The following is a 14471-nucleotide window of genomic DNA, read 5'->3' on the forward strand; positions in this document are numbered from 1 at the left end:
ATTTGAAAGACGTGTAGATGTGGCGCATAGGGACATGCTTTAGTGGGACTTGGCAGTGTTAGGTTTACGGTTGGACTCGAATATGATCTTAAGGTCTTTTCCAACCTAAATGATTCTGTGGTTCTATAATTAGAATAAACTGCATGAAAACCATAAGATTAAACAGAAATGGGATGTTTCAGTGTCCACTTTTGACAGCTGCCTAAGTTTGAGATTGTCCCCTTCTCTTTAATTAGAATAAACTGCATGAAAACCATAAGATTAAACAGAAATGGGATGTTTCAGTGTCCACTTTTGACAGCTGCCTAAGTTTGAGATTGTCCCCTTCTCTTTTGTGGAGCTCATTTTTCCATACGAAGCCACAGGGAAGCAGCACAGATAATTATTACTTGCCCCCACATATTAGACCCATCTGCTCTCACCCTGAACCCTACAAAATGTGGGCTTCCTTTGTTTCACCTGCTCTTCGCCTGCCCTCCCTTGTCAAAACAACAATCTCCATAAAACATTAAGGCCAGTGAAACAGGGCTTTTTGTTGAGAGTAGTCTGAAAAGTTCAGTTCAGGAGCCGGAAGAATCATCTGGCCCCAGTGGGTGTGTCAGAGATCTAGATTAGTCAACTGGACGATTTTTTTATTCCACAGATAACTTGCCTACTGCCGATGAAGAGAATTAAAAGATTATTTGGGTCATACATATCATGTACGCAGCTCTATAAATCAGAGCAATGCTTAACAGTTTGGCATTTCATGTAATCCCTTCTATAGATTATTAGAATTCAAGATTAAAAGGACAAGCAAAAGGCAAAATAGGTCATTTATTACAGGAAAGAATGAGAAAAGGAAGTAAGCTTATGAAAAATTAGAAAGAAAGAATTATTACTAACTGGACACTGTAATACTGTATCACATATGCATGGGGAAAGCATTGCGAGAGGTGCAAATAGGGCGGGTGGAAGGAGAAGCAAGAAGCTAACACCTCAATGAAGAAGGAGCAATGGGAAGTTTGGAGGAAATAAGACCAGGGTACACAGGCAAGTCAGAACACCAAAATTTTTTAAAGGGAGTTTGGAGGATTGTATGTTTAATGAAGCAAGATACAGGAAACTGAGAAAGGGCTTTGAGGAAAGGAATACAACTGCTGTCGTTTGTAGTACAGCTGCCGCAGCTCCATCTAGATGTGGGCGCTTGAATCTCTTGGTAAAAGCATTGACTTAAGGCTGTTGAACTGAAAGATTCTGGAAGCAGTTCTGCTCTCTCCCCTCAAAAATTGAAAGAATGGTTGTTTTTATTTTCCTGGCCAAATCAGGGTAACCTTTAAGAAAACCTATCTGTGAATGGATTATGTGGCCACTCTTGTTGCTTCTTCTACAGGCTCAGAATTGAATGGGTTGAACTGGTGTTTTTTGTTGTATACCACGTTTGGAAGTCCATATGGAAGTCCAGTTGTCTTCTGCAGAACACTTCGTACCCCACGTATTTAGCAATCTCTCCCATGCGCAGTTGGAGCTGATGAGGAGGCTAGGTGGTAATTTGAGCAGAGGCCGGGGGATAAGCATTAGCTGTAGCTGGTAGGTTACTTCAGAGAATCACTGAAGCTCTTAACAGGTTAATCATTTAGTTGTGATTGTTGGGTTGAATGCTAGATTGCTTTAAGAAAATTCCATTAATATAATTATACTTATGCAATCAAATCTTTTAATCCATAGCAAACTGCAAGACTCACATGTTTAATTTCAAATAAGATACAGTCCCTTGAGCTATCTGGTCGATAGAGAGAATCATAGATTAACTGAGGCTGCAGGGAACTTCTGGAGGTCATCGGGCACAACCTTCCACTCGAGGCAGAGACAGCTTTAAAGTCAGATCCAAATTCAAAGTTAGATGAGGTTGCTTAGGCTTTTTCCAGTCAAGTTGATAGTGTCCTCAACAGTGGTGGTCCCGCAACTTCTCTAGCAACATATTCCAATATTTGACCACCCTTGCTATGAAGGTGGTCATTCCTAATGAGAATTCCCCTTGCTGCTGCTTGTGTCTGTTGCCCCTTGCTCTTTTGCTGTGTAGCCTCAAAAAGAGCCTGGCTCTGTCTTGTCTGTAACTATTTGGTAACAAGTTAGATGTATCGGTTAGGTCCATTATTAGTCTTCAGGGTGAACAAACGTAGCACACTCAGCCTGTCCTCTGTATTGTGCGCTCCAGCTCCCTAACCATCTCGGTGGCTGTCTGCTAGACTTGCTTCAGTTTGTCAGCTTGTTTTTTGGAGAGAGATTGGGGAGCCCAGAACTGGACACAGTACTCCACATATGGGAAGATAGTACTTTGTTTTCAAATTCTACCAGTCTTTTCCATCTTACAGAATTGATTGTTGTACTGGAGACGTAGTTTCCCCTTCTGCCTTCCATTTATCTGTTGGTGACAGCATTTGCTACATTATAGTACTTCTTAGACCCTCAGGTTATTTTCTTTGAGGAATTTGCAAACTATGCGCTGTCATAAAGGAGGCAGAGGTTAGAGATCAGGGAGCAAAAGTCAGTGAACCTCTGCAGAATCAAAAGAAGTATCTGGGTAAGGGAAAGGCCTTGCACCTACATTCGGAAAGGCTGTATTCTTTATCAGTATTATTTCCAAGTATAGCAACAGGCTAAAAGAATGGCTTCTAAGAATAATGAGTATTTTGTAATGCATGTGCCAGGGATAACATAAGGAAAATGTAACATTCAAATACTAATTGTAATTTCTAACTTTTAGGCAAAAGCACACATCATTCCTTTCATCAGTAATGATTTATCATTTGGTCAAATGTTCTGTTAAATGTGACAGTTTCATAAGGGTTCTTGATACTGCTTTTTGAGAAGCAAATTGCTTCCCCTCCCCCCTCTCTCCTCAGACGTTTAGAATCTCTATAAACACATTTGGGTAATAAATAAAGCAAATGAAAACTATATTGCAGGTGTTATTTCAACCTTCTGGACTGATTTTTTTATTACAATTAGATTACAAAATGTGGTAAGAGGAGAGCATTTCATAAAGAGGTGTGGAAGAGCTGCTGGTTTTTATGCTACTTTATGCAACAACTTGTGTTTTTCTTTTTCAGTACATCACACTCAATAGAAGAAGTAGTGGGCTAAAAATAGTTTCCTCTATTTCATAACAACCTTAAACCCAAAATGACTTTTTTTCGTGTTTAAGGATTGATTTTTCATGTTTGCTTATGGGGTAGATAATTCATAGATCCAGTAGTAGTACTGTTAGTAGTAACAGTTGCTGTATATGGCTTTGTAAGAAATTTGAGTGTTTAAACTGACTGTTTCTGCATTAATAAATAGCACCAATCTGCACGTTAGCCTTATACAGATTGATATTAACATTTTTTTTGGTACTGTGGGAAATCTGGAAGTTACAGATTTTCATGTTTTCTCTGTCTGCACCAGTAGGTTTGCCGAGTTACTTGTGTTTTTTAATGGTAGGTGTACACTTTTTCTTTTGTGGACACATCTCCATCATGACTACTGAACAGGATACACTGTGGAATTAGCAATGCAAATGCAACTGCCAGCAGCTCGGTTCTTTTAACCATAACATCAGCAAAAGCACAAGCCTTAAATCTGCTGTCAGCTGGGCACAGTCTTGTGTTGAGCGAGGAGGAGAGAAACTGGGAAAACTGTCCTTTGAGAGTTTCATTCTACCTTCATCCTTTGGGGTGTTTTCTCATAAATTTTGGTTTTCTTCATAAGATTCCCTGCCTGGGTCGGGGTGTGGTTTGATTCAGTTTCGTCACATCCCTGTCACAATTCTGTTTTGTGGTTCATTTCTAGTGCTTGCCTGGCTAGCAATGAGAAGTAGAGAGCCTGCGCCTCTGCACGGCGTGGCAGGTTCAGTCTGGGGAACTTGGGATCCAATATCTTCACCACAGATCTCTTTCAGCAGAAGCAATGTAGAGGATTGAATACATGCTGTATAAACTAATTTGTTTTTCCCTACCTTTTGCTGAATTCAGAAGCAATATTTGTAACTATACAGGTCAGTAATGAAAGAGCAAAGAGTCTGTTTTGCATAGCAATAGGGAAAACCTACATTTCCGTTTGACATACAATATACAAATGTTGGGCTGTCTGCAGAGAGTCCTGTTCCTGCTGGCAGTTTACAGTAATGAGAATAAATTGCAGTAAAGTGGGAGTTAGCATTTCATTTATTTGAGGGTGTTTATCCTTGAAAAGTTTGTAATTTGAAATCCAGGGACATATTCTGAGATGTATTTTATGTATCTATGAAGGTCAGTACTTGCAGGTTTCTCTAAGGCATTGGTAGCTGACCTGTGATTTCAGTGGACCTCTAAGAATGTGATACCCTCAAATCTTGACCCCAAAATGTTTACATTTCACTTTGTACAGGAATTAATAAAGCACTGAATCAGTGCATGCACAGACAAGCTTCCACTTAATTAACTTCATCGAGGTGTGTAGGAAACTTTGACTTTGAAAAATACAGAAATTCCATTGTTTTAAAACTTAAAGTTTTCATGAGATCTGTTTTTGCTTTTACTATGTCCGCTTTATCAAGCTATTCTGCAAAGACAGTTTTATTTATGTAAAGAAGAAATTTTTGGTTTAATATTAGCAAAAGCAAGTAAATGACACTGGTGAATATTTCAGCTACTGACTCCAAGGGCTATTTTTTCCTACTTGCAAAAGAGAAAATGAGTGAATGTTTTTGTTAACTTAAAAACATTTATATTAACATATTCACTGAGAAATAGGGACTTAGACTTTACTGCAGAAACTAACAAAGAACTTGAAACAATGAATCATGAATTTGAGCAGCTGTGAACAGAAGTAGTGGATGCTTCAGAAAGGGGTAAGAATAAAGTTCAGCTCTGGTGTCTACATCTGTGATAAGATGTCTTCACCAAGCTCACAGCCTTGTCCTCAATGCTGGGGATTAGAGTTTAGAAATCGGTGATGCAAGACATCACTGTCCTGGTTGTATGTTTAAACTAACCTTTCTTTGAACAAACAGTTGGTGTTATAATCAATTGAAAGAGATGTAAATTATGGTGGATTTAGACGTTGCTCAGTGTGTTGTGGCTCATTATGTCATGCCATGCAATATGGGAGAAGAGGGTAGCAGTATCGGTAAGGCAAAGGGAAACTGCTGACATTTTTATTTCAGTGCAAAAATGTAATCTAACTAATTTGAAATTTAGATTGATGGTGTTTATTATCACCACTTGAGGCCTTTCCTTCTCCGGGTTCAAATTTACACTCCCTCCTTCTTACTTTTTGGGTAATAATCCTGAAAATCTCAAGCTACAATAACCTTTCCTGGTGGTGGATATCCCTTCATAGCTGATCAGTGCTGTTCATCGCCTACTTAAAAATACTATTTCATGCCAGTGCAAAGTAAAGAAGCCAGACATTTAAATTCTACGGTAGTCCACAGCTGTAAAAAACAGTGCACTCAATCTACTACGCCTTGCCCTGAGGAGTGAACTACAAAATAGATGCAGGTTTTACAGAATCACAGAACAGTTGAGGCTGAAAGGGACCTCTGGAGACTGTCTGGTTTTAGTCAGTAAACATATTTGCAACATTTAAAAATAAATAGGATTGCTAGTGCTTTGCTAGGTATCAAAGTTCTGTATCCAAATAATACTGCTTCCTGACGTAAAAGAAAACGTCACACACATGATGTTTAATCAGAAGATTTAATTTTACAGAAGATCAATAATACTGCTAGCAGTATTAAAGACCTAATTTTTCTCTTATGCTTTATATTCTACTAGGATTTAATGACATTAATGAAAACAAAACCAAACTCTTAAGATACGTGGGGAGGTAGACCTGTGTTTTGACAGTCTTAGTTTATGCTTGAGAGTTTAGGTGCTGTTAAGTCAAAGATTTTAAAGGTGTTTTTTTTTTTCCCCAGTAAGTGTTACATATAGAAATACTTTGCATACTTTTTCAGCTGTTTTGAGCATTGGTTTTGAATCGGAGATGCCAGGAATAAAGCAAACCAAGTGGAAACACACAGGAGTCAAAGCAAAGCCTCCAAAAGATGGACTGTGTGTTTGGGTCTTGGGGAGCCTGTTCTGAACTGACAGCAAAGGAGTAAGAGAATGAAGGAGAGAAAATACTCTCAGGCATTGATTTCATGGCTGGAAGTTTGAACAAAAGTCCTGGTAGTTGTAGTATGGATACAGAGGGAACAGGCTGTGGCTACTAAATATTGGGAGAAGAAATTAAAACTGAGGGGTTGGTTTATTTTGCTCCTTGTGGAAGAGGAAAGGGAAATGCATGTTAGCAGTGGCAGTGGAAAAGACCACTATGGCCACCAAGTGTAGCCCTCCATAATCAAAGCTACCGTGCATGATTGGTGCAGAAGAGTAGACAAAACATGTATTCTATGTACAGCCATGCATTTAATGCCAGAAAACTTATCCTTTGTGCTATAAAACAGGAAAACAGCTAGTGAAAAATTAAAAACTGCGAAAGAGATGAAGGGTGTCACTGGTGTCCCAGGCCTAAAGAACAGCCAGTATGTGATAAGTAAAATTCTTAGATGGCATGTTTTCTTGTGTTTTATGATCTGCATTTCAATGTTGATATTGAAAAAAGGGTATACTAACCAGATACCTGAGAATTGAGTGCCCTGGGAATCACTACTGTTTCTTTCTGTATCCGGCCTGTAGCTGTGGCCATCTTCATTGCCTCAGAAGATTCTTTAGAAAGGAAAAGACAGAAATCAAACTGGGGGGGGGAGGGGGGCAGGTGTCATTTAGTTTCTCAGGGCAACCGGTGGAAGACACAAGAGTAATATATATAAACAAAGTGCAAGCTAGCAATTCAGCCTTCTCAACATTACACTGAAAGAGAGATACCGAGGGACTCCCATCCTGTCTGCAAGAAACAGACAGGGTGGCGTACAGATCGACATTGAGAAGAACAGAGAACCAGAACTAGAAATACAGGAAAAGCATTATTAATACTTTCAAAGCCATTGTAAGATCACTCACAAACCTTTCTGTCATTTGAACTCTCTGAAGCCTCTGCTGTGGCTTTCTTTACATGCTATTCAAAATATATGCCCTTTGCATTTTGACAGCCGGGTTGCTACCTTGTCCTTGTAATTGAGTTCCCTGTTCCTCTCATGCCAGATTTCGATCTTGTCTCAACCTTCCAGTTCATTGCATTTTTGCCACATGTATCTTAAACTTCCTCTTAACTTCCCCCCTTGCCCCCATGTCAAATTTAAGTCTCTCCAATGCAATCAAAGTTCCCCAGGGCTGCTGGTCTCAGTGCTCTTCCTTCTGCATTCAAGCCAGAAGCTCTTCTGTTATGCTCTAGGTCCAGTGCCTACAGCTACGTTTTTTTTCTGAGAAGATGTTCCTTTTTCCAGGATGGTTGTAATGGCAATTAGAGACCTCTTTTTGAACTTTTAACTTTTGGTAAAACATTCAATTGTAATGGCCAGATTATTTTACTGGAAGTGCCACTTGGCTTAGGGAGCTTGGCACTGTTGCCTTGCTGCAGTTTGGTACGTGTTTCTAAGGCTGGACAAAAAAATACAATACCTGTGTTGCATTTGCTTGATCGGAAGGAATGACCTAGTATACACTTTATTTCCTGTGAAAAGATTTGTGCAGTATTACTGTTGAGTGTTCATGGACACCTGGTAGATACAGAGGAACTTGATGTAGCCCTGAAATGACCAACAGCTGAAATATACAGGCTGCGTATTTAATACCACAGCACCTGTTGTTACATTCCAGCAAGGATAACAAATGGTGGCAAAGGAGTGAAATACCAAATTAAGTTCATGACCCTACTCTGTGTGACTGTAGTTTTCTCTGTTTAATATCCAACATATTTTAAAATATGCTTCTTTAAGAGCAGTCAACAGAAGTTAGTCTGATTTTTTTTTCTTATTAAAGCTGCAATGTTAATTAAAATACGTGCAGAGGGTCTAGGAAAAAGGGCTTTTAAAAAGGCTTTTGAAATTTCTAAATCAGCTACAGTATATGTATCATGTGATGCACAGGGTGGCTGTGGGAAGTACAGGCATGTAAAACCAGAATAACTTGTTGGCACAGACTGCTCTCATGGGACTGCAAAACTCTGCACTTACATTCCTGTTGGAAATAGCATCTTTCTTTGCCACACTCTCCAGCCTTAACCTCCAGGTACTTTTTTTGGCAATTCTTCTCACCTCTTGATCAAAAATGTATTTTGTTTTCTGTTTTTTCATGGTTTGTTTTTGTTTTTGCAGCTATAAAGTGGGTCATCTTTTGCTGTTGGTTAAATTTTGGACATTTTAATACACTTAAGGCTAGAATTAAATTACAAAATCAGGACGCATATAACAGTATCATATGTGTTTTGCAAACCTATTGACAATGACTTCTTTAGCACTTGAGTAAAAAAAGGTGTTCCCAACGGTGTTTGCTAGCTGTTCTTTTATCCTTCCCTGATATATGCTGGGGAATATGCTCACTTTCAGTATGAATATGCAGATTAGACATACTGTGTATTTCAAAAAATGCTTGATTAGCCAGATTTTTTTCCAAAATTGCTTGATTAACTGTTACTTCAGAGTGACTGGCAGCCTCAGAGCTGACTTCCAAATCCAGTAAGCCTGCTCATGCAATATTTGCCATGCATTAGGCTTGGCTTCAGATTGGGTACTTTTTCTTTTGAAGGTCTTCCAGTGTGAATGTTAAAATTAGTACACATTGCTTGACTAATTAACATTCTCATAGTATGCTCAGTTGGTAGAGATTATGGTGAGTGAGAATTTAGTACAATTTACTGTACCTATTAAGAGAACTGTAGGCAAAGGTTACTTACCTTTATGAACGAATGCTTTGTATGCATTGAATATTTTAGTTTAAACTGTTTTCTAGTTAAAAATTATATTCATATATAAATCTCCCTTTTTAAAAACAAGGTGCCAAATAAAATATTTGCTCTTCAAATAAGGACCTTGTGTACTTGAATCAAAAAAGTAGAGACATATGTGGAAGAAATAAGTACTGTTTAGGGCCTGTGTTTTGGGTTCTTTTTCTGCCTTCTCCACTTAGCCGTTTGCTCTCTGGGTTTTCCACTGCCTGATGTTGCTTGCCCAAGCTATCTGCCCTGTTGCAGTCCTTTTCTCAATAAACTCTGTGGCTGCCCTGGTCTCTTCTCACCCCTGCCATCAGCCAGCTTAGAAGTTGCAGTCCCAGTGTCTGAGGTTGAAGAGTGAAAGCTGTGAGAGCGCTGTCTGGTCTTGCATGTCTGGTACAAGCTTCAGTTTTCATCAGCTTTTGAAAAGCCAACAAGTGAACCAACGCTTGCAGATGCAGAGACCAGCCAGTGTGCTGAAGTGGCCCTCTGGAGACTGCTGTGTTTTTGGAATGATTTCTACATTGCAAGAACTTTATCTGTGCTTTTAAGAAGTTTAAATTTAACACATCTTTCACCCAGGAAACTTTGAAGCACTTAGATAAGAATCAAAACACTCTTTTCTTTAAAAAAAAAGAAAAAAAACAACACCAAAAAACGTTCTTTGAAACTGTGACTCACTCACTCAGATGGTTATTAAGAAGCTATAAATCATGGTGACAGCTAGAAAAATCAGCTTACCGTATTCATATCTGAAGAATTCATAGTCTGTGTCCTACTACTTATTTTTTAATCTTATCATCACGTAATACATTGTGAAAATTGTTACAGCCCTGGTAACAGGTTTATGACTCTCTTTCTGCCTGTTCTGTACCTCAGCACTTGTTCGTTCACTGATGCTAGCTCTTGCAGTTTATCACCGTTGGAGCTTTACCTTACTGAAGTCATGTGTTTGTACATGAAGTCATATATTTATATGCTTTAGTGTATTTGTTTTTTTAATGTTTCTGGCCTGTATCATTCCTGAAAACAAGGATAGCCCTGTAAAGACCCAGAAAGCAGAAGGCTCAAGAAAAAGTAAAAATTCAGTAATTTTTTTTTTCCCTTGATATCTAGGCAATCTCATGATTTTGGAGGTGCATGACTCATGGTCACATACACTCAGAGAGCATAGCACTGTCAATCCCGCTTGATTTCAAGTTGCCTGCCTCCAGGGAAATGATGCTCTCTCACTCCGGGAGTCTGACTGAACATGCAATGCGTACGGCGTGCGCGGGCTTTGAGCTGTAGCTCTCACCCGCAGTCTGTAGAGAGGCAAACACAGTTGTCGTCCACACAGGATGCCTGGCAGGAAATCAGTTGCCACATTTCTCAAAGCTATGTGATACAGTCTTTTAAATGCTGCCTGAAGCACTCAGTTGGTGCTGTCTCTTTCCTCCTAATCCCATGTAAGTGTTCTTTGTGCCTTGCCCAAAAACCCCTGTCATTTTTGGACCTTGCGTTCACCAGGTACTGTTGCAGTACATGGTATGCCAATCACTAAAATGAGAACTTGTTCTCACGCAGCAGCGTTGTTATTAATGGCTTCACAGTCACATTTTCTTTTCCTCCGGGACTGTTGTATCAATATACCTAGTACGTACGCTAGAAATGCAACTCATGTCAGAAAGCTCAACTCTTGACTTGACCATGGAATTTAACATGGTTCCCTGGAAGTTTTTACTGGATGCTTTTTTTCTGGTCCTTCTTTATCACAACAAGCTTAAAAATACTCAGTGACTCAAGTATTCATTGTCAATGTTCACAAGATTGAATACACTCAACTGCAAGTTACGTTGAATCTAGCATCAACTGTTACCTTGTGGAAAAAACATTCTGCCTTGATTTAAGGCAGTGAAATCATCTGATTCAACTTTTTTTTCCACATACTTCTTTTTTTTTTTTTTTTTTTTTTGTTAGTTTAAACAGAGTTGAGAAATAGGGTATTTGGTAATAGGCATTTGCCACAGTACAGAGGGGGGTGTACTAGCTTCCATGTCAGGGAAAAGTCAGCATCACAGCCATAAGTAGTAGCCTTCTTGTACTTTTATACCAGTTTCCTGAGAGCTTATTAACCCACAATTCTAAATTTTCACTGGAAGTTTATACTTCCACCACAGTTTTAAGGAAAACATGTGTAAGGTAAAATATTTTGGGGAAAACACATCCAGAATGCTACATGTCCAATATTTACTGACTTCAACACACAAGTGCTAAAGTCCCAAGATACTAATGTTAAACGGACATACTGTTGGTTGTGAAAATAAAGAAGTTTCATAATCAGTAAGCTCCCAACTTTCACAGGAGGCAGTCTCTAGCAACTTGTTTCCTCCTCTGAGTCATAAATTAGAAGACTTTGCAGATGTCCCCGTTATCCCTAAGATCCTGTGAATTTCGAAGTAATGGAGGCAGGATTTCCTCTGAGAGCCTTTCCCCTTGGACTGCTCTCCTCTGCGGAGGGGCAGCTCTACTGAACATAATCATGGTTATTTGTATAGATTGTACAGAAAATGACATCCCATTGATTTCAAAGGGGTATTTTTTGATGACACACTTTTAAAAAGTGAAGTGTAAAACTGCACAGGAGAGAAACAGGAACTATAAAAAGCAGTCATGAGGAAAAGCTATCTGTGAGATGCTTAAAATTAGTGGGATTACCTGCCCAAATTCTACTGCAGGCCCCCAGAGAAATGGCACTATTTCAGTTTAAAGAGCAAGAATGGGACCTGTCAATACAACAGGTCAGAGATTTATACATCCTGGCCAGCTACTGTAATCACTCTTAAAAGGTGACTACATACAATCAACCCTAAGAAAATGAGCCTGCTTTAAGTAATTGCCTAAATGTGGATTTACAGGCTTATTTTTAGGTGCTTGCGTCTGAACTTTTATTCAGAGGTTTGAAAGGGGATGCTCGGCTGTCCTCACACGCGAGTATCTGCATTTGCAGATGCCGGGTTAATGTTTTAACCTCTTCTTGACACATCCCCTGCCCTTTTGAGTCACAGGACCTTTCTTCTCCCTCCATTTCTGCTAATTGTTCCAGTTGTCAGTTAGCAATAACGGCTATTGGTGTTGCACTGCTTGCTCAGCAGTGCAATTTCCTTTCAGCTCTCTTTTCAAGGAAGTGAAACTACTGCGATGTATTTTTGCATTCTGAGGTGCCAAAGCAAAATGAAGCACTGCAGGCAGGAGGGAAAGGTAGCTGAGAAGAGCTGCTGTTATGGTGAGGGGGAAAAACCCACGTTCACTCTCTGATAGCTTCTGACAGCGTTTCAAAGCACACGATAAAGTGTGCGCTGGATTTAGTGGAGTAAATAAGCCTCGGGCCAGTCTTAACCTCGGGTATTTTGTCTCTTTTTCTGCTGTCAACATTAACAATTGCAATTCCGTTTGATGAACAAGTAAGTAATAATTTTACTGTTTTTTAAGGAAGTATGTATGTTCGGTCTGAAGGAGCTCTATAATCTTACTGCTTAAACTCAGTTTTATTTAAGCAATTGACTGTGAAATACATTTTAGGTCTTTCTGCCATCCATAGTGAGGAAAAATTCTGATTATAAAATACAGTTTGCAAGTTCCTCTTTGGATTGACTGAAATACTGAAGTATTAAATTACATATTTAGCAATTAAATTAGAACCCATGTAATAACACAGGGAAAATGAAGCTGACTTTTGGTGCATTGCAAAGTAGATAGAAAATAGGCTGTGCTGGGTAGTCCCAAAACTTGGACAGTTTTTAGAGAAATGCCATTAAGAATTTAACACCTTTTGTAAGTGAGCAGTTCCTGTCTTGCTTAGCGATGGTAATTACACATCGAGCTCCACTTTGTCAAATGTTAAATTACATAATGTAAGGGTTTTTTTGTTGAAAAACTGTAAAATTTTTAGAAAACTGCCTTGATTTCAGTTTCTTGAAATTGTTTCAGTTTCTTGAAATTGATACTTTGCAGGTTGTTATGTGTAAATTGTTAGAACCATACCTGAGCATTTGTGTGACTTACTGGAGGCAGGTTGTACAGATTTCTGTTCAATTACAGTGGAGCATTCTGTATGATATAGTTAGCATTTTATAAGAATACCTACAGCATCCTGGGAAAGAACATTTTAAAATATGTATATATGGTATTGTGGGGTTTTTTTCTCTGCAAATTTATGGAATATACTTTGAAACAGCGACTGCTATTAGTACGAACATCTGTATATCTTTGTGGAGTGTCAGAAAGAAGACATTGTGAGAAATTAGTAAACTGGAAGGCTTTAAGAAATAGAAGTTATGAAAGAACAATCAATATTCCTGTTCTGGAGGAAAAAAGCTATCATTCATCTGTAGATTGTTGTAAAGCATTGGCTGTTGAGTTCTAGTATTTGATCACCCTTTGAAATACTTTTATTAGTTTTGTTTGAATAGTAACAGTTGCAGTTTTGTATTTAAAAACACAAAAAGTGAATAAAATATTTTCAGTTCAGATTGACTGCTTAGCATCTTTAACGTCTTCCTGTATCTTTGTGGTTGAGAAATGTGCCTGTCTTGTGATCTTGAGTGCTTTGCCCAAGATATTTAACAATGGGTTCTTTGGTTTTTGAGTGTCCTCCTGTAGCAAAGATTTTAAAAAATGTGCTCAAACACTTGATACTTCAAAACAAAATACAGTTATGCACCGAAAGTCTTAAGAAACAAACCTGCTTGAAAGTTTCCGAGATGACAAAAAAGGAGCTTGTTACTAAGTTAAAAAGTCTAAAAGGTACCACTGAAGAAAAAATACAGATTTGTGTCTTGTGTCCTGAAGGACAAGTTCCTTCTATTTGCTGGAACCCCAGAGGCACCCTGCGTCTGAACACACCCAGCTGCCCAAATACAAACAGTTAAGAGGAAACCTTTTCCAAATTCAGGGACTTACAGTTTGGCATCTGCAGAGTTTATGTTTTCGTTAAAAGAAAAAAAAAAAGTTTCCAGACCCAGTGTTTGCAAAGCAAACCCTCCATCTGTGAAGTAAATGTAAACAGATGAAGCTTTCCTTCAGCCTGAGACTCCAGGAAAGCTGCAGCGTAAAGGCAGCCGTCCCCCCGACTGTTCAACCTGGAAATATGAATTCACGTGTGATTTAGTGGAGAAGATGCTGCAAAGGGCATATGCTATAAACAGTGGTCACTGGCAACAGAACATGAGCAGTAACATTTCACAAAACAAGTCTCTGAAAGAATGTTTGGGGTATTTAAGTGTGTGAAGAAATTACAAACCAGTCATTGGGTATATTGGTGCAAGCAAGCATAGTTTTGGAGGTGCAAATCTGTTCTAGGATCTATTTTATTGGTCACAGAAGGATTTCTTTATAAGGTTATGCTAGCAAGTGTTATGGCAATCCCTAGACTGTTCATTTTTGGCTATTTCTGCATTAAGTATAGGACATAGAAGTGTTAATCTATACTTGCTTTCCTTCTGAAAACTAGCATCTTCAGATTGCACCCAGAGAATCTCAGTATTGTTTGCCGACAAAGGATTTTTGTGTTTGTATTATATTTTTTTATATATATATATATATAAAACCAGTTT

At 38.7% G+C, this 14471-nt stretch overlaps 1 protein-coding gene across 2 annotated transcripts in view; it reads left to right on the plus strand.

The window, feature by feature from the left end:
* Nucleotides 1–14471, plus strand: part of TNFAIP8 (TNF alpha induced protein 8) — a 26185-nt gene that overhangs the window by 9001 nt on the left and 2713 nt on the right. The window contains exon 1 of one of the 2 annotated variants that reach the window (XM_009278144.1): nucleotides 12261–12320. The exons of the other annotated variant lie outside the window; for it this stretch is intronic. Coding sequence (XP_009276419.1) covers nucleotide 12320 — 1 coding nt within the window. The 5' untranslated portion in view covers nucleotides 12261–12319. Of the gene's footprint in view, nucleotides 1–12260; nucleotides 12321–14471 lie in introns of those variants that run through there. 2 annotated transcript variants of the gene reach the window in all.

Source organism: Aptenodytes forsteri, unplaced genomic scaffold (genome assembly GCF_000699145.1).
Source record: "Aptenodytes forsteri isolate BGI_AS27 unplaced genomic scaffold, ASM69914v1 Scaffold98, whole genome shotgun sequence".
Taxonomy (NCBI): Eukaryota; Metazoa; Chordata; class Aves; order Sphenisciformes; family Spheniscidae; genus Aptenodytes; species Aptenodytes forsteri.